Raw genomic sequence first — 23,125 nt, 5'->3', positions numbered from 1 at the left:
GATGTGCTTCGCTCGTTTGCCACTTAGGGCTAGCTTCATAAATTGAAGCAGCAGAAGCAAAGTCAGAACACAAAAGAGAAAAAACTATATTGCAAACGACGATTGACGAAAGTGAATAACTACACTGTCGCCTCCAGCGAGCTGTAGCAGCGGCAAAGCCAAACACAGGCGCCATCTTGCCCAAAAACACAGTGGTGTTTCCTATACGCATTAAAAAGCTCAATAACTGACTATTAAGAATGTTTAAATGCTGCTTGTTGTTCCATCATTTAGAAGCTGCAGCCTCAATAACAGCCTTCTTTTCTCTCGGAGTAAGGAATAACAAGCCTTAAAGGAACCCTACGGGGTGGAACTAGGCCATTATTGTTTGCCTGCAAAGTAACTCTCTTAACTGATTTTTAAAGAGAAAATAAACCTTCTGTAAATTGACTGATTCCTCTTCAAAAAAATCAGAAGATAGTAGACTTCTACAAAAAGCAAGAAAATATGTGAGCATAACATTGCCTAACAAAAGTGCTAATGTGGAATATGATTTGTGTATATTTCTGCATATGACTTTATTCCCGATGATGAGGACACATCACAGCTGTGTCAGCTTGGGTATGTGTTGTGGCACAGCATTGTGCAACATGTGTGTCCGGCAGTTGTATAGTATAGTTACTCCACAAATTGGGCTGGATGTGAGCATTGCCATCAATGATGACAGAACTTTCTCAGAAGAGCATAAACAAATAAATGCCAATATGCCTGCTGAGAGTAGTAGCACTGGTAAAGGATTGAAAGTGAAAGACCATGCCTGCAGACTAACACAGCCCGGAGAGAGGAACAATACTGAGAGTTACATTACCTTGGCTCCTAAGAGGTACTGACAAACACACATACTAAACAGACTTTTGATATGGTAAGTTTATATAGTCTCTCAGGCACAGAGCCCACAGTCCACAATAAGACAGATTTATTTCTGAGATTAGCCTACAGTGGTACACACAATATCTTGGGCTTGTGGGATGTAGTTAGTGGGGAATGAATGTTCGCCTCTTAGCTAGTTCTCCGTAACACTCTTACTTAGACTTAGACTTAGTTCCTCCTACGCCGAGCGGCGCATCGGGCAGCTAGTGATCTCCATCGATGTCGGTCAGCAGCGACTGCTTCAGCTTCGTCCCAGGCAATGTCGACAGTTCTCAGATCGTCCATAAATGTTCGACGCCATGTGGTCTTTGGTCGGCCTTGCTTTCGCTTGCCAGTGCGTGGACGCCATGTCATGGCAATCTTAGCTGGGCGATGAGGGGGTAGGCGTAAAATATGTCCCGCAAAGCGAAAGCGCCTTTCTGCAACAACATCGGCTAATGGGCGGGTGCCTGCTCTTCGTAGGACCTCCTCATTTGTTATTCGGTCCCGGTAGGAAATTCTCAGGATTCGCCGCAAGCCACGTTGTTGAAGCACGTTCAGGTGTTGAATAATTGCACTTGTTGAGCGCCAGGTTTCACTAGCGTAAAGTGCAGTAGGGAAGACTATAGAGTTCAGTAGTCTGATCTTGACCCTTACATTCAGGGAGGTCGAGTTCCAAATAGGTTGGAGACGTCGCAGGACACCAACTGCCTTCCCTACTCTGGCGTCGACATCCCGATCAGAGACCCCGTCATTCGAGATGATGCTGCCAAGATATGTAAAATTCTCCACCTCTTCAGCACGTTGTTGGTTGATCATGACAGGAATGCGGGCACGTGCATAGCCAACTCGGAGTACCTTGGTTTTTTTGGCGCTGATTCTTAATCCAACTTTCGTTGCCTCCCTCTGCAGGGCCGCGGTCAACTTTTGGAGGTCTTCCTGAGTCGAGCCCAGCAGGGCGATGTCATCTGCGAAGTCCAAGTCAGTGAGATTACGCGCTTCGTGCCAGGGCACACCGATGCCAGCTTGGTCAACTGATCGTCGCATGATGAAGTCAATTACCAACAGGAAGAGGAAAGGGGATAGCACGCATCCTTGTCGGACGCCAGTATTGATCTTGAAGAAGGCTGTGCAGCCGTCATCCGTCCGGACGCAGCAACGGGAGTTGGAGTAGAGACAACGAAAGGCATCTACAAACTGCTGAGGGACTCCATAGTGGCGTAGGATAGCCCATAGAGTCGGCCGGTGGACGCTGTCAAAAGCCTTCTCGAAGTCAATGAAATTAATAGAAATCTTCTTTTGGTATTCCAATGTTTGTTCAATGATCATGCGGAGGGTGAAGATTTGCTCGACGCATGACCGGCCACTCCGAAACCCAGCCTGCTCTTCTCGCAATCGTTCGTTCACAGCGTGTCGTAGCCGATTCAAAAGAGCGAGGCAAAACACTTTCCCGGGTACCGACAGCAACGTGATGCCCCGCCAGTTGTTACAGTCACCCAAATCACCTTTTTTTGGAAGTTTGATAATGGTGCCTTTTGTCCAATCATCGGGTACATGTGATGTTGACCAGCAGGCGTTTAGGAGTCTTGTAAGGGCGGCTTCAAGATGGGGTCCACCATGCTTCAGCATTTCGGTGAGGATTTCGTCCAGGCCTGCGGCCTTTCCACTCTTGAGGAGTCGGATCGCTGTCTTGACTTCAGTGATGCTGATTTGTCCGATATCGACAGGAAGAAGATCCATGGAAGGTGCCAGGTCTTCGGCCTCGAACCGTTGGGGTGGCTCAGGTTGGTTCAGAGTATCGCGGAAGTGTTCGACCCATCGTTGTTCTTGTTCAGCTGCAGTAAGGAGGACACGTCCATTTTTGTCTCGGACTGGAACACCGCGGCCACCACGAGCCCCAGTTAGATCTCGTACAATGCGATATAAGGTTCGGGTGTCGTTCCGATCGGCTGCTTCTTGGGCTTCGATGCCTTTAGCTTCGATCCATTCACGCTTGTCACGCCGGCAGCTGCGTTTGACCTGTCGGGCAAGGTCTTGGTAGGTGGCCATGGCCCTCTCACGCTGGTCTGCAGAAGCATGTGGGTCAAAGGCCACCTGGTCCCGAACTGACTTTGCCAAGCGACATTGATCTATAAGTTCCCATGAACGGTCGGAGATCCAGCGCTCCTTAAAGCCGCCCCGTCGGCGACCAATCTTCGATTCTGCTGCACCGACCACAGCCTCTTTTAGCTCATCCCAGAGTGTATCTGGATTTTTGTTGTTATTTCCTTCCGCAGCAAGGAGCTGGAACACTCGTAACACTCAAAGTCAAATTATAAATAAAGATTTAATAGTGTGTTTAATCATTTGTTGTGGCTGAGGGTGTCTCTCTGTGCCATCTAGTTGTTCTACACATACAATATTGTATTAATGAATGTATTCTGCCAAATTGAGTTCCCCCCAAAAAACAGTAATCATTAAAAGGGCCTTTCCACCATAAGGCCTCGCCTCTACATCAAAGCTAAGAGAAAATAAATAAAAATGAGTAAAATGAGTGCTATTTCCTAATATTAAATAATTTTTATTTTTTATTGAACATAAATCAAAATATATGTTTGAATAAGAAATGTAGTTTGATTAGTGAAAAGAACTGTTCTAATATGAAAGTTTGAGCCAGCTCATGAGCCAGCTTCAACATTGGCAGATTTGTGTGCATTTGGAGGAATGTAGGAAGATACGAACTGTGTGGCCAACTCATCATACAGATAGTCCTAAATCAGATAGATTCAGGATTATGGTTAGATAAAGATAGCATTAAGTATTTTAATTGTTTCCACAGAACCATGATTTATATGGAGTTTTACTGATCAAAATAAAGCAGAACATATTAAACACAAATACTTACTGAGGTGTAATTATGCTCAGTTGCTCATGTTGAAAAAATATAACAAATAAAAATAAATATGTTAAACCAGCTCCTCCGTGAATCGCTACCTTATCATTGTGGAGGGGTTTGTGTGCCCCAGGGATCCCAAGGGCTATGTTGTCCGGGGTCTGTTGCCCCCTGGTAGGGTCTCCCATGGCAAATTGGTCCTGGGTAAGGGACCAGACAAAGAGCGATTCAGAAGACCCTTATGAGGAAAACATCGAGGGAACAGTTTACCCTGCCCGGGATAGGGTTACCGGGACCCTGCCCTGGAGCCAGGCCCGGGGAGGGTGCCCGAGGATGAGCATTTGGTGGCTAGGCCTTAGTCCATGGGGCCCGGCCGGGCACAGCCCAAAAAGGGGAGATGGGCCAATCCTCCTGCGGGGTAGGGGTCGGGTGTATTGCGTGCCGGGCGGCGGCCAGGAGCGGAGGCCTTGGCGGACTGATACTTTCAAAGTAAACAGGGAACACATAACAGTCACGCCAAAACAAAACGCCTAAAACAATACACTGCCAACGCCGAACCGTAACACTGGCTACCAAGACTGGCAATTAGGACATGGAATATCACCTCTCTGGTGGGGCGGAGCCTGAGTTAGTGCATGAGGTTGAGAGGTACCGGCTAGATATAGTCAAGCTCACCTCTATGCATGGCTTGGGCTCTGGAACCAGTCTCCTGGAGAGGGGCTGGACTCTGTCTCAGTCTGGAGTTGCCCCTAGTGAGAGGCGGCGGGCTGGGGTGGGTATTCTAATATCCCCTCGGCTTGCTGCCTGTATGTTGGGGTTCTTCCTGGTGGATGAGAGGGTTTGTTCCCTGCACCTCTGGGCTGGGGAACGGGTCCTGACTGTCTTCTGTGCTTATGCACTGAGTGGCAGTTCAGAGTACCCAACCTTCTTGGAGTCCCTGGGGGTGCTGGAAGGTGCTCCACCTGGAGACTCTGTTGTCCTACTGGGAGACTTCAATGGTCACGTGGGTAACGACAGCGAGACCTGGAGGGGTGTGATTGGGAGGAACGGACTCCCTGATCTGAAACCCGAGCAGTGTTTTGTTATTGGACTTCTGTGCAAATCACAGTTTGGCCATAACAAACACCTTGTTCGAACATAAGAGTGTCCATAAGTGCACGTGGCACGAGGATGCTCTAGGCCACAGTTCGATGATCGGTTTTGTAATCGTATCACCAGACCTGCGACCATATGTTCTGGACACTCGGGTAAAGAGAGGGGCTGAGCTGTCAACTGATCACCACCTGGTGGTGAGTTGGATCAGGTGTCGGGGGAGGACGCTGGACAGACCCGGTGCACCTTCAGGCAGTGGCTGAAGCAAAAACTCGGGTGTTGGAGGAGTTCGGAGAGGCCATGGAAAAAGACTTTCGGAGTGCCTCGAAGAGATTCTGGCAAACCGTCAGGCGTCGCAGGAGGGAAAAGCGGTATTCTGCTGCACTGTGTATAGTGCTGGTGGAGCGCTGCTGACGTCGACTGAGAAAATTGTTGGGCGGTGGAAGGAATACTTCGAGGACCTCCTTAATCCCACTGACATGTCTTCCGAGGAGGAAGCAGAGTCTGGGGATGAGGGGAATGACCCACCAATTTCCAGGAGCGAAGTCACTGAGGCAGTTAAACAACTCCTTGGTGGCAGAGCCCCTGGTGTGGATGAGGTCCGCCCCGAGTTCCTGAAGGCTGTGGACGTTGTAGGGCTGTCCTGGCTGACACGCCTCTACAATGTTGCGTGGAGATCAGGGGCAGTAACCCTGGAATGGCAGACCGGGGTGGTGGTCCCCATTTTTAAGAAGGGGACCACCAGGGACCACAGGGAACACACCCTCCTTTTTAAGGAGGGTGTGTTCCAACTACAGGGGGATCACACTCCTCAGCCTCCCTGGGAAAGTCTATGCCAGGGAGCTGGAAAGAAGAGTTTGTCCGCTAGTCGAACCTCAGATACAGGAGGAACAATGTGGTTTTCATCCTGGTCGCGGAACACTGGACCAGATCCTTGAGGGTGCATGGGAGTTTGCCCAACCAGTCTACATGTGTTTTGTGAACTTGGAGAAGGCATTCGACCGTGTCCCTCGGGGTGTCCTGTGGGAGGTGCTATGGGAGTATGGGATGTCTGGCCCATTGCTACGGGCCATTCGATCCCTATACAACCGTTGCAAGAGCTTGGTTCGCATTGCCGGCAATAAGTCGAACTCGTTCCCGGTGGGTGATGGGCTCCACCAGGGCTGCCCTTTGTCATTGATTCTGTTCATAATTTTTATGGACAATATTTCTAGGTGCAGCCAAGTGGCGGAGGGCTTTCACTTAGGTTGCCTCAGAATTTCATCTCTGCTTTTCGCAGATAATGTTGTTCTGTTGGCTTCATTGGGTGAGGGCCTCCAGCTCGCACTGGAACGGTTATCAGCCGAGTGTGAAGCAGCGGGAATCAGCACCTCCAAATCTGAGGCCATGGTTCTCAGCCGGAAAAGGGTGGAGTGCCCACTCCGGGTCGGGGATGAGTTCCTGCCCTAAGTGGAGGAGTTCAAGCATCTCAGGGTCTTGTTTGCGAGTGATGGGAGAAGGGAGCCAGAGATCGACAGATGGATTGGTGCTGCGGCTGCGGTGATGTGGATGCTGCACCGGTCCGTCGTGGTCAAGAGAGAGCTGTGCGTAAAAGCGAAGCTCTCAATTTACCGGTCGATTTACGTCCCTACCCTCACCTATGGCCACGAGCTGTGGGTAGTGACCGAAAGAACGAGATCACGGTGGTGGAAATGAGCTTCCTCCGAAGGGTGGCTGGTCTCTCCCTTAGAGATAGGGTGAGAAGTTCGGCCATCCGGGAGGGGCTCAGAGTAGAGCTGCTGCTCCTCCACATCGAAAGGAGCCAGCTGAGGTGGTTCGGGCATCTGACAAGGATGCCTCCTGGGTGAGGTTTTCCGGGCATGTCCCACCGGGAGGAGGCCCCGGGGCAGACCCTGCACACGCTGGAGAGATAATGGCTGTATCCCAATTCAGGGTCTGCAGCCTTAAAGGCTGCATTTTAAGGCCGATTATGTCACAGCGATGCGACGAAGGCTGTCTCAATTCAAAGACTGCCGAAATGCAGCCCTCAAATGCCTTCTCTTGTGCTGTTTGTAGCAGTGTATACACCTGAGACTGTCACCTGTCTGTCTGTCCTGCACTCTCTCTCTTTTTCTTTCTCTCTGATTGTGGAATAAAAGTATGAACATGTGTTTATAAGTTACACTTGGGTTTGAATCCTGCAGCTTATCACACATTTGATTTCCATGTGTGACAACTGCAAGTGTCCAGAGTGAGGACAGACTGAGGGACCCACTGCTGCACATCATCTGTAAGGCTTTGCACCCCTGATGATCCACCAGGACAAACTCAGCAGTGTGTGAGGAAGAGGAGGAGGAAGAGCCAGCAGCAGCTGACAGATGGAGAGAATAGACAGACTGTTCCCTGTTTGTGAAGGACTGCTAGAAAAGTTTAAAATTTAAAAATTTTAAAAGTTTAAAATTCAGCAATTGTCTGTGCTGAATCAGTCTTATTAGGCAATGTTCAAATAATTTTATCATTCCAGTGTTTTCAGTGTGGGAGAAAGTACTCAGGGCCTTCAAGTTACACACTATGAAAGGCAGAAACAAGTTTAATGTTCAGAAACCTAAAGTATGTATCAGCAGCAGAATGGACCTAAAAATAAATGTTTGTTTCAGTTCTATGAAGCTTTGAGTATTTTGGATCAGTAGCACTGCTGTGTTTGTTGCATCATGTTGGTGTAATTGTTTATATGCTTTATATATTCTGAGGTAAGTTGATCTATAGTGTTACATCATATTCTATAAGGATGTTATGTGTTTGTAGACTTTCTGCCCAGTTTGACCCATTTAGCAGCAGAGATGGGCAGTAACGTGCTACTGTAATCCGATTACTTTTTTCAAGTAACGAGTAAAGTAAGGGATTACTATTGCAAAAATGGTAATTAGATTACCGTTACTTTCCCATAGGAACGCTGCGTTACTGCATTACTAAAACCGTGATTTTTTTGCGAGAGTGTCTCATGACAGTGACGTAAGCGAGTGCGATGTTCGTGACAACAGCTGTGTGCAGATCAACAATGGATAATATATCGAGTGCGGGAGAGAGTATGAGCATGCAGCGTTTAAAGCGTGGAAGTACTGACCTTAATTTAAGTTTGATTCCATAAAAAGTGACAAAAACATTAGCGTCCGCTGTTCGTGGGAAGAAAACTTCTTTTTACAGCGAAAAAAACCCTAAACTTCCAAGCAAGCACTGAGTGCGCTACGACGTAATGGGAAATTCACAGAGAAACCTGCACCAGGGTAAACCTCCGCCTACCCCACTCCTGCTTTACAGGTGAAAATAGAGCAAAAGGACCGCTAGTGTTTGATTTTATTTATTTTCTGCTGTGTTTTACTTGCATCTATTTGAAAGAGTGAGTATAAACACAAAAAAAATATTTTATTTTATGTGCTGGAATGTGCAGAAAATAGGTTTAAACAAATTTCTTCCAGTCAGAGAATGTTGCATATAATTTAATTTTTGCTTGATGCATGAAGTTAAAAGATTAAAACTGATAAAACAAGTTTTAAAAAGGGACTTTTCCATTTGATTACATTTTGTATGATAGATTATGCAGAAAAAGTAGAATTGGGCTGAAAGATCTATCGCTTTATCACCTATTCAGGTTGTAAATCGTGTTTTTAAAAAGTAACTAAGTAACTAAGTAATTAATTACTTTTGAAAATAAGTAATCAGTAAAGTAACGGGATTACTTTTTTGGGGAAGTAATCAGTAATTAGTTACTGATTACATTTTTCAAGTAACTTGACCAACACTGTTTAGCGGAAGTCAGCCTGTTTAAGGCTCTGATATCTATTCTGTATGACTTAAAGCAGTTATGACATGGTCTGATTTTCTCACCCAATAAAATAATATTTAATATATCAGTGTACTCAGTGTTATCACAGGTCGTACATTTCCTTTTTACAAAAGGACTGAGCAAAATTTAGTAATGCCAACATAATAAATTAACAATATTTGTCTCTTATATATAATATATCTATTTGTACACTGCCAAAGATACTTGTCTTTGAGTGAAGATATAAAGTGATAGGAAATATAAATAACTGCAACTTGAATCTTTACTGAAGCTCAGTATTTGACACAGAGTTCAAGTTCACTGCTGTAATAACTGACCATGATTAATATGATACTAACTTTAATATTGGCCATTTTATATTTACATTTACATTACAATGTAGCTTGCCATCACCAGTGTGTGAATGTGTGTGTGAATGGGTGGATGACTGAATGTAGTGTAAAGCACTTTAGGGTCCTTAGGGACTAAATAAAACTTCAAACAAATACAGGCCTTTTACCATGACTTTAGTCTCATGAACAACATTAGCTAATTTTTATTTACTAACTAATCTTAAAATGACTGTTCAGTAAGGAAATGAAGCCCAACAATCATGTTTTACAGTCCCGTGGTCTCAGCCTCCGATACTTATCAAATCACACAAAGCTCATGTGAAAACAAACAAAAGATTTTCTCTTTCCTTTCTGTCAAACAATGCTGTATGAAACATTTCCAGCGGTTGGTGTCATGGTTGCTAGGCAACCTGGGCAGCGCGACGGAGGCTAGACCGTCCCATTTCACAAGCCTCGCACTTCCAGCCTTAGCGGTCTTTGAGGATTTCAATTAACAGTGAATATGCAAAGTTATGCTACAATGTTATTGATTAAGCAACTCAGTAGTGTATATATAAACTCATTAAAAATACTTCCAGCTGTAACATTAAAATTAAAAAAATGACTCAGTAGTAATGAATGAATATTGTACAGCATATGTGAGCTGGAAGGCTGATTCAGCATACAAAGTACAAAGTACACAGGATCTGCGATTCTACTGCCAAGAGCAGAAAATACAAATAAATGTGAACCTTTTCTGTTTTTTTGGTTCATAGATGTTCAGATTAATGACATAATTAAGGATCAGCAGCCTTTTTCAGTAGGGATGGGTATTGATAAGATTTTCACGATTCCGATTCCATTTTCGATTCTGTTTAACGATTCGATTCTTTATCGATTCTTTTTAAAAAAGGAGAACACTAAGGTCGATTAGCTCAGAACTTTGTTTTATATCTTCTCTTTGAACAAGATAGAAATTTAGGAGTAACATGGCCTTACAAACCCAACAGTGAGATCTTAAGAGATCCAGCCTACGGCTCTTCAATGGGGTGTCACAGGGTCCCCAGGAAAAAAAATTGTAAATGTAAAATAATAAAATAAATATTCTTCTGTAGCAACAACAAAGTATAACATAAATTATTCAGTAGCAATTACACAAGAATATCCAGTAATGTCCCTGCCTACAATTAAACACATTCACTTATCTAAACTCAGGGGCATCTGCTGTGGCAAATGGGTGCAAGCCTTTTACCATAAACTGAGTCACTGCTCGGTGACATTCGTCTATCCTGGCCTGAAAGGAGACGCTACCGGTAGACTGCAGCGAGAACTGCCAGCATCTGAGCCAGCCAGACTCTGTCTCTCTCATCATGTCACCTAAATGCACAGTAATGGCAGGTTTTGTAATAAGGCAGATCGCGCTAACATAATATGCACTGTTAGTTGATTATTTACCTGCCGCATTAACAGGAGAGGACGTGCAAACGTTACCGCTGCTGCTGGGTTGAGATTCACGAGTCCGGAGCGGAATTAAAAACACGACATTCATTTGAGGTCATCACGTGTTTTGTGAGCAAATGCTTTTGCATATTCGTAGTGTTTCCTCCCTTAAATGAAATATCTACTTTGCAAGTATTGCAAGTTTCCCCGTTGTCATCCGTTCTCGTAAAGTATAATCAAACTTTTGAGCGTTTGAGCCGCCGTGTTTCCTGCCAGGTAAATGACGCTCCGCAACGTGGTGACGTCATTCGGGGCGACTGGAATCAATAAGGGAATCGTTTGCAAAAATGGCAAACAATTCCAAGGGATTGAAACGGTGGGAACCGGTTCTCAACAAGAACCGGTTTTTGATACCCATCCCTATTTTTCAGTCTATATGGAGTTCTAAAGATGGCTCCAGAAATTAGTGATTTGTATTGTCAATCAAGTCGTAGTGTCAAAACAATATAACTACAAGAGAAGATTGATAGGGAGGTAACTTGCTATATTTTGACCTTTTCCTTTTATCAGGTTGTCTTCCTCATATTTCTTTAGATAGCTCTTACTTTGGCCTTTCTTCACTAAAGGCCAACTTTAGCTAAGCTGTGTGGGACTTTGGGAAGATTAGTTTTATTTTGTGCTTGCAGGTGATTGCTTAAACATCTGTCTTTGATTGTAGGCTAACTTCAACTAATCAGATTAATGAGCCATAGGACATGGGGCCTGTAAAAATAAAAAATAAACCACACTGTGAGGGGTTTTGAATGCTAGCAAGCAGTTAGTGTAGCTAAGTGCTGTGTAGTAACTATTTTTGCCCTCTGAAAAGATATTGCCAGCAAAAACCACCTCCAGGGAGTTGCCACACACACACACACACACACACACACACACCACTTTAAACTTACGGCAACATTATAGATGGCCATGCCCACAGCACGATGATCATTGATTTTCTCTGTAGAGATGGACTTGGTCTCATAGGCGAGGAAGATGCCAAGCAGCAGTAGTAAGCCTTTATAACCATATACCACACCTGCAGATTAATTCGATAATAGCAGTGAGGAGCAATTCAGCTTGTATTTGCTGTTTTGGAATAGGTAATATATGAAACAGATCCAGTATATGGGTCAGTTTTACTATAAGGACTGCAGTTCTGACTGTCTTTTAACTTGGTTGAAATGCACTGCAAGTGCAAGCAACAATTTTGATAAAAAGAAAATTTGAGAGAAATAGTGAAGGCACGTTGAGCTAGTGTTCTGCTCACCAAGCCAGGTGTTCATCTTTTCTGAGTTGCAGTGCTCCAGTAAGGGCTGGATCAAAACATCAAGATCCCCTTTGGGAGCTTCTCTGGTAAATTTCTGCTCCAATAAAAAAACAAGAAAAAGAAAAACAGGTAAACACAATAAACACACAGGTCAAGAACCTCACCAGCTACAAATTCAACAGCCTAGGATTGTGTAATGTTCTAAAAGCCTAAATGTTTGACTGGAAATGAATGTTTGTTTTAGTTAATGAATGTTTGTCTCACAAGATTTACATGGCTCATGAAGATTTACTCATTAAAGTGCTCCCTTTTTAGTGCATGACAATTTGAAACATTATCATTGGTCTCAATCAAGGTAGCACTATGTTGTATAAAACAAATTTGCAAGGAAAGAAAAGACGTACGAGTCTTATGAAAACAAAGAAAACAAATGTTTACAACTAAAGCAAAGTTATCTACATGGGTACTCACAAAAAACTGTTACAACTAAACCAAAAATGAAAATGCTCATACCTCCACTGTGATGTGCAAAGGATCAACAATCTGCCAGATCATGAGGGACAGGATGTCGATGCCAAGCAGAACACCAACAGTCGCATAGAGTTTCCATGGTTCCAGGTGCTGCTGGGAAAGAGGGTAGTGGTGATCACTAAAGCAGGATGATGAGGGATCAGAAAAACACATAAATCCTCTCTTTTTGATTTTGTGAGAGAGGGATTTATGAAGCCATAAGTAGACTAGACCAAACTGGATGTGAAAACAATAATCCATCATTAACTGAGGCCAATTCAATCTACCCTCTAAGCACTTGGTCATGGCAGGGGAAGAGACAAAGGGACCATACTGATGATACTCTTTTTCTGTGTTTTACATTTAGAGCTGTTGAGCTGCCACTACTTGAAATATTATTTACACTTTCTATTAACTTAAAATAGACTCTCACATTTCCATGTATTTCTACAGAATCTAATACAAGCATGTTTGTTTATTAGACGGCAATTGCCAGTGGCCTTCCAGTGTAGAGCATAGTGCAGCTAACTTCTCAGATTAACTCTCCAGGAAAATGAATGCACCACTCCATTAAACCATCCCTAAATCCGTTCAATGGAAACGGATTGTGGTAGTAAGTGTCTGTCCCAGAGTTTGCGTCCTGTAACCAAATTAACTGTTTTTTGAATAAACCAAGATTGCTCAACCTAACCTTAGTCTTGGATGCGATTTTCTCTCATATAAATGTGATGCTATGAGACAGACCATTTTAAAAACAACAAAAAACAAAACAAAAACAAACAAACAGAATCATGGATGCATTTGGCAGGTCATGCTTATTGGTTTCTCTTCTCCTCGCTGTCTCCTGCCTGCCTGGGCGGAGCTCATTATTGGGCTCCCGCCTTTGGCCCACACACCTGCTCTGATTGCCACTTCCTGCTGCTTATTAGTCCTGTCTCCTTGGCCACTATTTGAGGCCGTGAGCGTCTCATAGCAGAGCTGTTGAACAACCTGAGTTTGTGCAGCCCCATCTTAATCTAATTTTTGCTCGCTGTGTATTTCTGGCTCGTATTAATACTCGTTTCTGTATATAGAAAATGGACCAGGACCAGTTTGTGAACCTTGTTCCTAGATCCCTGAGTGCGGCAGTGTGAGCTGGAGCGTAAGAGGCGAAAGTGTGAGTGGCAGAAGAGGAGTGTGTGTGAGCGGAGGAAGTGTGGACATGAGATTGCTGAAGGAGATGTGTGTGGATTCCCTTTCCCTGATCCCTCGGAGCCTTGGACCCTCCATCCCATCCCACACCTTGTATATATTCTGAACCTTGGTGAAAATTGTAAATAAACTCGTGAACTCTTGTTTTCAGAGCTGTGTCTGCGCCTGAGTCTGTTCGGTCCATTGTGACATTTTCATTAGAAAATAAAGTTTCATTTTATGAAAAGGTCAAGAAAAGGATGGTATTAATATATATTTTTTTAAATTAACTGAAGAATAAATCTTGTTCTTTATGTCTACTATGTGTAAGTTATGTTTAGGGTTTCTTCTTCCTATTTCTAAGTTTAACTAGTTAAACTTTACTTTGTCTGTATGTTAATGGTAATTACTCCCATGGAAACATTGCTAGCTTACTTCTTCCACACTATTATTTCAATTCCTGCAGTCAGAATCGCTTTACTTTTTTGCCTTGGCGATGCAGACTTTTCCACTTTCTCAGCTTAAACTGGAGACGAATATGTTTCCAGAGATATAGAGATTTAGAGAAGTGGTGTGACGGTATGCAGACAACATAACGATTGCAGGCAGGGAACATGTGCTTGTGGACTTGCAATGAATCTGATTAACTAAAAAGACATATGGTGGTTAAGAACAAATTTAGGTGGTGTTCATGTGTTATGAGTCTGACAGTTTTACCCTGAATGTTTCCATGCGCAAATGAGTAAATATTGTGCCTATTGTGCGGTTACAGCCAAGATTAGTGGTCAACAGGCAGCTTCCCATTTGAATTTACAGTAGAACACTGGAATGCTCTTAGTATTGTACAAGTGTATTTAGTTTTTCAACAAACTGCATAAAGTCCCATAATTCAAATTCAAAGAGCTGTCAAATGTAAAGTTTCAACTCCCTGTCACATTTACCTTCTTCTTATCCTTCTTTTCATCCTTCTTTGTGAAGACAGTGTGAACCCACCAGATCTTGGTGAACATGCTGCCATATGCAAGACTGAAACCCAGGCCAAGGAGCCACAGGCGAAACTAGTGGAGAAGAAGAGACATGAAAGGTTTTAAGATTACATTGATTAATCTATCAAGTAGATGAATCAAATAAGCTCTTCAGTCATTCTTCATCATTAAGCCCTGTTTGAGTTTGAAATGACAAAAACCCTCTGTGAGGCTGTCAATCCTGTACACAACCCTCTGTAATAGAGCAGTGATGACCTGTCTGCTGTGGGCAGAATAAGTCAGACAACTGACATCACAAGGAAGAATAAAAGTTTAAGTCAAAGTCTCATCAGGGAGGAAGGAGTAACAATGTTTTACAATAGGATAATATCTGTTTTTCATTCCACTTAAAGAAATCTGAAATAGTTTGAAGACTTCAAAATACAGAACAATTAGTTGCTTTATCTTTTTGTCCCGTTGATACAGAATTTGTCAGGGCCAATTCATTTATACAACAATACTTCCAAGTAGGGCTGGGCTATATCATACCGTTCACGGTAATACCAGTGTAATTTTGGGCAACGATAGGAAAATGAAATATCGCGATAGAATATGGGTAAAACGCACATGCGCAGTGCCTTTGTTTACATATGTACATGGCGGCGACGCAGAATAAGGAGAGCGAAAGTGGATCGTTAAATGAAACGGATGAACCAGAACTGGTTTGTAAAAATGCTGCAACTTCAGTGGTGTGGAACTGGTTTAGCTTTTGTCCGTCAGATACACAACAAAGCACTATTTTTGGTAGCGCATGCTAGCGGGCCGTCGTTATTACCGTGTTTTTTGGAAAATACGGCACACTTAAAATCAATCCTTTGATTTTTCTGAAAATCGACAGAGCCCCTTATAATCCCGTGTGCCTTATGTATGAATTCTGGTTGTGTTTACTGACCTCGAAACGATTTTATGTGGTATACAGCGCTCGAAAATCTGTCAAATGTTGTAGTACGACTTTGCTAAGCTACGAAGCCGCACCCCTTGATGGATTGTCGGAGCATTACGGCTATCGTAGGCAGGAGCCTCGCGGAGTGATACGTACTGTGCTTCAACATAATGTTACCGTATTGTGTGTGTATAACCTCTTTTTAAGTTTTGTGGATATTATACATGGTTATGCTGAGGATATGTCGGCCAATTTCCACTGGAAATGGCTTTTGGTTAAACTGTCAGCAAGGAATTTGCACTGTTACATTTTTATATAACTTTAATGCACATAAAAAACAGCTGCTTGTTTAAGTGAAAATACATTGATGGGTTTTTTTGCACTAATAAAGTTGTGGAGTTGTCAATTATTTTGTCAGTTATATCGTTATCGCAAATTTTCAAATGTATATCGTGATAAATATTTTTGGTCATATCGCCCTGCTCTACTTCCAAGTCTAACTGGTGTCATGATCTGGGTATGCTATTTTTTTTCTGTTCCTCTCTCACTTCTTATGAGAATCTTTCACTTTTCAGGTGGAGTTCTGGGTTCCTAGGGTCAACCTATTGGCCGAGTCCTTCTGCTTGAGTTATCCTCCCACCTGCTCTGAATAACTTCATCAAGCCCTGGATGGTACAGGAGGGCACCATCGTATTGTCTTAGCCGTCATAGTTGTGTCTCTCCTAGCTACTTCTGCTTCAGTTTCCCATTGACAAACTTACTGTTACTCTGTCTGCCTTCTGATTAGGGGTGGGTGATATAAACGATATACGATAGAAACGATATAAATTTGGCCAACGATAGAGATTTTGACTATACCGCTCTACCGCAATAGCGCATGTTGATGATGTCATCAAGCTGCACCTGTTTGGTCGAAAGCATCGCAGCGGTTACAACCATTATCATCTGCAAATTATGCCAGTCGACAGTCATAGCAAAGAGATGAAGCACTTTTGAAATATGGGAAAAGCCAAAAACTGTGCTTCGTCCACTTCCGTAACATTGATTCATTAATGTTGAATTCTCTTGCAGCTGTTCTATTCCCATATTGTTGCAGTATATTAATAACTAACCTCGTATTGTGGATGAATAATCTCAGTTGTTCTCCTGACTGAAGTTTGGCCCTTGTATAGCATCCTGCTATGCGATTGCATTTGTCCCTGACCACCAGAATCCCTCATGTTAACTTTTATCGAGTGGAAAAAAAGTTGGCGTTCATCCTCCAGCTTCACTGTGCTAATGTTATGCTAACATAGCTGTGTCGCTAGCAATCACGTAGCACAACATTATATACCAGGTAGTCGAACTTCAGTAACCCTGCAAACGCCACTGCTGTTTAGTTTTCTGTCTTCATTTATATTGGAAGTGGTAGCAGAGCTGTACGTTTTAATTAGTTTCAAAAATCTCTCAGTCAGAACATGGTATGTCATGTTTCGGTGGAAACTAGCGAGCTAACTTCCTGTTAACTTCTAACTCCGTTTTTAACTCTCAGTGTTCGTTTGACTTTGGGACCTGAAGCGGACGGAGTTTTGGACTCCGCGAAGCTCCTCACTATGGCAGCCGTAATGCTCTGACAATCCATCAAGCAGTGTGGCTTACCAAAGTTGTATTAAAACATTTTTTAACAGATTTCTGCAGCCAAAATTGGTTCGAGGTCAGTAAGCACAACCAAAATTCATACATAAGGCACACTCTCGATTTTTGAGAAAATTAAAGGATTTTAAGTGTGCCTTATAGTGTTGAAAATACGTTATACAGAAAAAAAGAATATATCGCGATATATATCGTTACCACACATGCTTCAAATTATACCGTGATATGGATTTTAGGCCATATCGCCCAGCCCTACTTCTGATTGTCAGCCTATGCCTTACCATGCTAACCTGCTCTGCTCCACTCCTGCTGTCCTGTGTTATCCACCTGCCACTCATTTTCTGAATTTTGTGACTGTAAAGAGAAGGACTTAACTGAAGCTAACCCGCCTGCACACTCTCCACTGCTGCACCACTCAAATTACTAGAAACCTGCCTGTCATAAAGAGCCATCTTGACACTCAGTCTTTCACCCCCAAGTAAGACTGTTAAACTGTTACTGCAAAACTCATCATACAGTGGCCTCAGCTAATCCTCCACCTCCCCAGAAGTCCCAGTTGTGTCACTGTTCAACAAAAGTTGCAAGTTTCACACTTGCTCAGTACTAAGAACTGGTTGCCGTTCAGTAAAGAACGATAATTCTAATTAGCACTAGGAAATTAATCATCAGTGTTAAAAGTCTTTAGCTAAATCATTGTGTTAGATGGAACTTTAAAAGTGTACCTGGCAGATGATAGGAAACTGCTTCCTGTGGACATGAAGGCCATCAATACCCAGAGGAAAGACAGCAGCCAGAGACATCATGCAGCCTACTGCTGTCATGTTGTTAAGGTAGGGCTGAGAGTTCTGAATGTACCTGGAGCAACAGCACCAACAGTTATTTTAAAGAAGCAAGTAGAAACATAGTGTATGTATTGGGATGATTACTTTTAAAATGCATTTCACCACAAACCACAGAATGCATGGCCTTCAGTGGAATTTGTGATGTATTCCACTAGAATACTCATAGTCAATAAAAAGTGAACCCTCTGGTGCTTTGAGCAGTAACAAAACCTCATAAAGGTTTGAACTAAATGCTGACACAGACAGTGAAAAGGATTCTTTACAACACAATGCACACTGTCTCCAACGATGTTACCCTTTCTATGACCACTTATAGAGTACTTATAGAATATTCTATGATATGACATTTATTTGTGTCATATCATAGAATATTAACAAAAGATTTAGCTGATTTATTTTTACTGCAGCTCAAAAGCCAACATTAAAACAAACTAACTCTCAGTCAGTCCTTGTTTACTTGTTTCAAATGACTCAAAAAGCTTTCTAAATGTTTTGGTTCTTCCTCAGCATCACCATTTCTGCATAGCTCTTGCGTGGGTAGTATCTCGCCTTTTGCATAATAAAAAATGTATTTGCTCTATTGTTTATATAATTAGTACAAAATGAAAGTAGAGTTGAGTTTTTGTACCTGACGTTGCTGTTGTAAATATTGAAAGTGAGGCAGACAATTCCCAGAAGGATTCCCAACCCAGCAAAGACAGATACAGACACAAAGAGCTTCTGAGACAGGTAGCGAAACTCTTCAATGACCACTGTCTGGTCTGCAGGAGGTCCAGAGCCTAACAGACACACGAAACAGGAAGGTTAAGAACACTTTAGGCAACAAAGGACATGAGCAAGAGGGATCAAGGGGAAACTAATTAGCAGAGCTAAAGCAGTCTCCTGTCAGTTTAGCGTCTAGCAAAGCCCATCCTCCATGAGTCATTAATGTTAGTAGTGAGTCACACACAGTCACATAATATGTGGCCCCATTGGCAAGGTTAATTTACCATTCACATTGCAACCAGCACTAATAGGTACAGAAATGCAGCTCTGGACTAAATGTCTGGATTACTTTTTTTTTATTAACTGATTGCCACGTTGTTCATGAGTCATTTCCCAGATTTGCAAAGCAACATTGTGAATCCAATTCACCTGATTTGGTCCAAATCACAGTAACAACAGATGTACTGGAAAGGTAATAACAAGACAACCCCTCCAAAACAGAATAGTGTTTTGACATGTTACTAGTTAGTATAGTAGAATGTTATTCCCAATCAATCAATCAATCAATCAATCAATCAATCAATCAATCAATCAATCAATCAATCAATCAATCAAAGCTTTATTTGTCACAAGCAGGTTGCTCTGCAGTGAAATGGGACCCCGCCCGACCTTACACACATAACACAGACATCACATGGGGTTACAAGTCGGAGATCGGTAGCGTTGCAGAAAAACACTGAAATGTACATAACAACGGGAAGGTACAAGAGGAAAAAAAGAGACCTCCACTCATGCTGTGCTTTCATGGCAGGACAGCACGAGTACAGGAAACATAAAAACTCTTCTGCAAAAAAAAAAAGCACATACCATAGCACAATAAACACAGACAAGCAACATGGGAAAGTGTTCCAGTGTGTACATCTGATCCGGGACCGCTGCAATCTTTCGACTGCGCATCCAACTGACCCGATGTCCACATCAGAGGGGAGGTAAGCGTTGGAGGTGGCATTGGATCCGGGGTAGGGAGGGTGATGCGTCAGTGAGTGCTTATCAGTATCAGTATATGTATGTGTGTGTGTGTCCATAGTTCAGCTGAGACAGTGTCCTTCGCCCTGCCAGGCTAAGTAAACAGTCTTCCAGCCAACCCAGGTGGCCTTGCATGGAATGGGAAGGAACAGACTAAACACAGTCGTTATCAGGGTGTTTTGTTCAGCTCCGGCCTTGCGGCTGGCGACAAAGGGGTATCCGCATGAAGTGATGTTATTTTTTTCTTAGTGCCAACAGCTCATATGAATTGCAAAGCAGTTCTACAGTCCAACACTGGTCTCTCAATCTCCCGTTGGAGAGCCGCGAACTTCGCCATACTTGCGTTCTGTGATGTTGTCATTTCTTGTGCTCAAGGAGCCAATTTCTGAGAACTCACGGCAGTGTGCCTCCCCGAGATGTCATCCAATTTTGCGCCCAGGGATGTTATTCCGAGCTAGCCCTTCCGAGATGTATCCAGTCTGCAGTCAGAGATCTTATCCTGTGTATTCACAGCAGCCATAGCCTCTCCAAGATCTTATCCGTGCTGACTCAATGAGCCCATTTTGAGAAACTCACGCCTCTCCCATCGTTCCAATCCCAGTGGGCAGCCTTGTGGGGGTTTGAACAGCCGGTTCTGCTTTCTTAATTCTTCGATAAGTCAGGGCCAAGCCAGCTCCGATCAGCCAGAACCCTGTTACCATGGTTCCGAATAGGTAGATATCTTCAGCACTCAGGCTCACCCGAGCCCAAACTTCTCGTTGAGAAAGGGGTGTCAGTTGCATTTAGGGACCAGTCAAAAATATAACAACAGCAAATAAGGACTGTTTGCACCCTATGGCTACAAGTCACAAGAATAGGCTGGTTTTAAATGACAACTGGCAATGATAAAGCATTGTTGGAAAGTTTTGTTTGACTCGGACCTAATATTTAGCATGAAGGGGTTTTTTTTGGCTTTCAAGACTTTCAAAGGTTCAGAGGCAGAGGGCAGGAGCAGAGTACCCCTGCTATCAGCTGCAGCCAGGGAATCGCTACTGGGAACAGATTTATTGAAATTGTCAGACGTAGGTAGACTTATCAGCAACTGAAAAGTTAACCAACCCGGTGGAGACCTCCAGAGATATATATAAATATACATTTTTAATTGTAGTTATTGTCACAGTCCTGAGTTTTGACCTATTGTTTTGAGTTTGTTTGGGCATTTTGTATTATGTGTTTTGCATTGTTTGGTCTTGTTCATGTTTTAGGGAATTATGTGATTCTTATGTTCAGTTTTGAGAGCCCTGGTGCTCGTTCTTAGTTCTTTGAGTTTTGTTCCGTTTCATGTTCTGTTTGTCCCACTCTCTTTCTGTGTCCGTGTGTCTGTGTTTCTGTGTCTGTCCCGTTCTCTCTCCCTGTGTCCCTCATGCTCGTTTTGTGTCTCTCGCTCTCTACCTTGTTCTCTGTATATAGTCAGTCTGAGTCTCAGTGTGTGTTTCTCTAGTCCCTATTTTGTCGTAATAGTCTCTTGTCCTGCATGCATCATGTTCAGTTTTGCTTCCTGTGTCTCGTCAGTTACCTCTGAGCACAAACTGATTTTCCGCACAACTCGCCTGGCTCTCGGGGGTCCCTGTAAACATCATGGTCCTCCATTTGCTGCCCCACCTGTACCACAATCACTGTAGCTGTGGCATTGTCACGTCACCACTGAGTTTGTCTGGATCAATGATTCCACACTGCTCATTGGAAGCACCTGCTGCACCGGCTCCAAAGAGTTCCTTCTTCGAGGTGGAAACGGGGTTCTCATTGTCAGCAATCCTCTCCTCAGCAAGAGACAGTTTTTCTGCCTGAGCCTGCGTTTCTGAGCTGTTTAACTAAAGAACCATTTTTTCTGTCCCTAAGTTGGCTAGTTCTTCTCTGCCAGTACAGACAAGGAATATGAACTATGGACTGTGGCCAGGATGTGGTCCCTGGTTCAGCTGCAGGGGAGAGGTGGAAGAGTGAGCTCAAGAGGCGGTGCCAGGCAGGTGAGTGGACAGGTTGTGGTGATGCGCTGAGAAGCTCTCTACTGTTTTAGTGACGCTGGAGTGGAGAGGAAGGAGGCTTCAGACGTGTGCCTGACGCTGGGGAGGAGCAGCAGTGGGACATGCATGTGTGTCAAACCTGTGGAAATACACTGCTGTGTGGCAAAAGGGAATAAAGAGACATTCCGTGCACACTGTGTGTGTGTGGTCTGGTCTTTCCACATATGCCTTCAAGCTGGGCAATAAAAAAATGTGTGAAAAAGTGTAATATTATTCAACTGTAACCACTGTTGCTACCATGATATTACTTGCATATTAAGTGGTTTTTACTTTGGTAATTGAGTGGTAATAACTTACTTGCTTCTTAAGACTTAGTGAATACACCCTGATATGATGTAAGAATGCAATCAAACTGTTAACAAAGTGTGATTTTTAGGACACAAAATCCTAACATTAGCTGGTGTAATGCTAGCTCTCATAGCATGTCTGTTCTGGTGACAATAAATAACTGCAACATCATCAGGAATAAATAGGTATGTTTATGTGTTTCTGTGTGTTCGAGTTTTGACTTGAGTTCACGAGATGAGGCTTGCGGTGAGGAGGATGAGGATGACATTTTATTAACATGCTGCTGGTGTTGTGTCTTTCCTTTGCGTTTTTTGTTTTCATATATTTTTAGTTAAAACAGACATTTCACATCATGCATGGGGCCGATCTCTCGTCACATAAGTAAAATGCAATTAATCAAAACAGAGATGTTGCTCGCTGACACTGTATTCAAATATGGCTACTGTGTGTGTGTGTTTGTGTGTGTGTGTGTGTGTTAAAAAGACTTGGCTGTCCAGTGAGTATACACTTTAAGAAACTGTCTGCCACATTAGCATTTTACATTGTAAGCACTGCTTCATTTTAGCTCTGTTTTTGTGTTAATGTTTTTGGAAGCATTTTTCACCCTCTGTGCAATGCCTTGTAAATACACATTCTGCAGTAAAAAGACTAAACTGTAGGGAGCCAGAATCATAACTCATAAAGACTATGCACTGTGCAAGTGAGTGGGTGTGTTTGCTGAAGGGAGATAATCTACCTGTGTGTGTGTGTGTGTGTGTGTGTGTGTGTGTGTGTGTGTGTGTGTGTGTGTGTGTGTGTGTAACTGAGTGTCCTTTGGGAAATGTGTTCTCCTACATTAAGACCTCTCCCTGCCCCTTGATGGTAGAATCAGGATAGTATGTTACCATGACAATTGGCTCCATAACGGTTACAATTACATTATGTGAGAAAGCCAGTGATTGTCAAAGAGACTGAAAGAATGAAGAGGAAGTATGGAGATGAACAAACATTTGAAAATAAAAGTGAGAGAGAGAAGAGAGAAAAATGACAGGTTAGACAGATTTATATAGATAAGAAACTAATGAATCAGGATGGATTATGAAGAAAGAATTTGCAGAAGAAAGAGACAAACGTGAGGAACAAGGGGAAAACCTATATGTCTTGTACAATACCCATTGCTGGAACACAAAGACACGTAAGAACCAATCTACAACAAACTCACAGTAAGGAGGCCTAATTCTGTCATGTCACCACCACAGCTACCTTTGGCACCAAC

At 43.1% G+C, this 23,125-nt stretch overlaps 1 protein-coding gene and 1 long non-coding RNA gene across 5 annotated transcripts in view; one reads left to right on the top strand and one right to left on the bottom strand.

Annotated features, from left to right (window-relative positions):
- The window catches only part of LOC120715562, a 20,949-nt gene extending 18,430 nt beyond the window's left edge, over positions 1 to 2,519 (top strand). The window contains exon 3 of the long non-coding RNA XR_005691670.1: positions 1,070 to 2,519. This is a non-coding gene — a long non-coding RNA (uncharacterized LOC120715562). The remainder of the gene's footprint in view (positions 1 to 1,069) is intronic.
- gabbr1b (gamma-aminobutyric acid (GABA) B receptor, 1b) overlaps positions 1 to 23,125 on the bottom strand; it is a 102,728-nt gene that overhangs the window by 23,663 nt on the left and 55,940 nt on the right. For 3 of the 4 annotated variants that reach the window (XM_040002589.1, XM_040002591.1, XM_040002592.1), the window contains exons 10-15: positions 18,420 to 18,570; positions 17,672 to 17,804; positions 14,351 to 14,467; positions 12,243 to 12,353; positions 11,730 to 11,823; positions 11,371 to 11,498 (exon numbers count right to left, since the gene is read on the bottom strand). In XM_040002589.1, the coding sequence (XP_039858523.1) occupies positions 11,371 to 11,498; positions 11,730 to 11,823; positions 12,243 to 12,353; positions 14,351 to 14,467; positions 17,672 to 17,804; positions 18,420 to 18,570 (734 nt within the window). The remainder of the gene's footprint in view (positions 1 to 11,370; positions 11,499 to 11,729; positions 11,824 to 12,242; positions 12,354 to 14,350; positions 14,468 to 17,671; positions 17,805 to 18,419; positions 18,571 to 23,125) is intronic. The other variant, XM_040002590.1, reaches the window with a different exon arrangement.

This window comes from Simochromis diagramma, unplaced genomic scaffold, assembly GCF_900408965.1.
Source record: "Simochromis diagramma unplaced genomic scaffold, fSimDia1.1 OVJJ01000449.1, whole genome shotgun sequence".
NCBI classification, from domain to species: Eukaryota; Metazoa; Chordata; class Actinopteri; order Cichliformes; family Cichlidae; genus Simochromis; species Simochromis diagramma.
The sequence above is the reverse complement of the archived record's forward strand: the minus strand, read 5'-3'. Positions and strand labels throughout refer to the sequence as shown.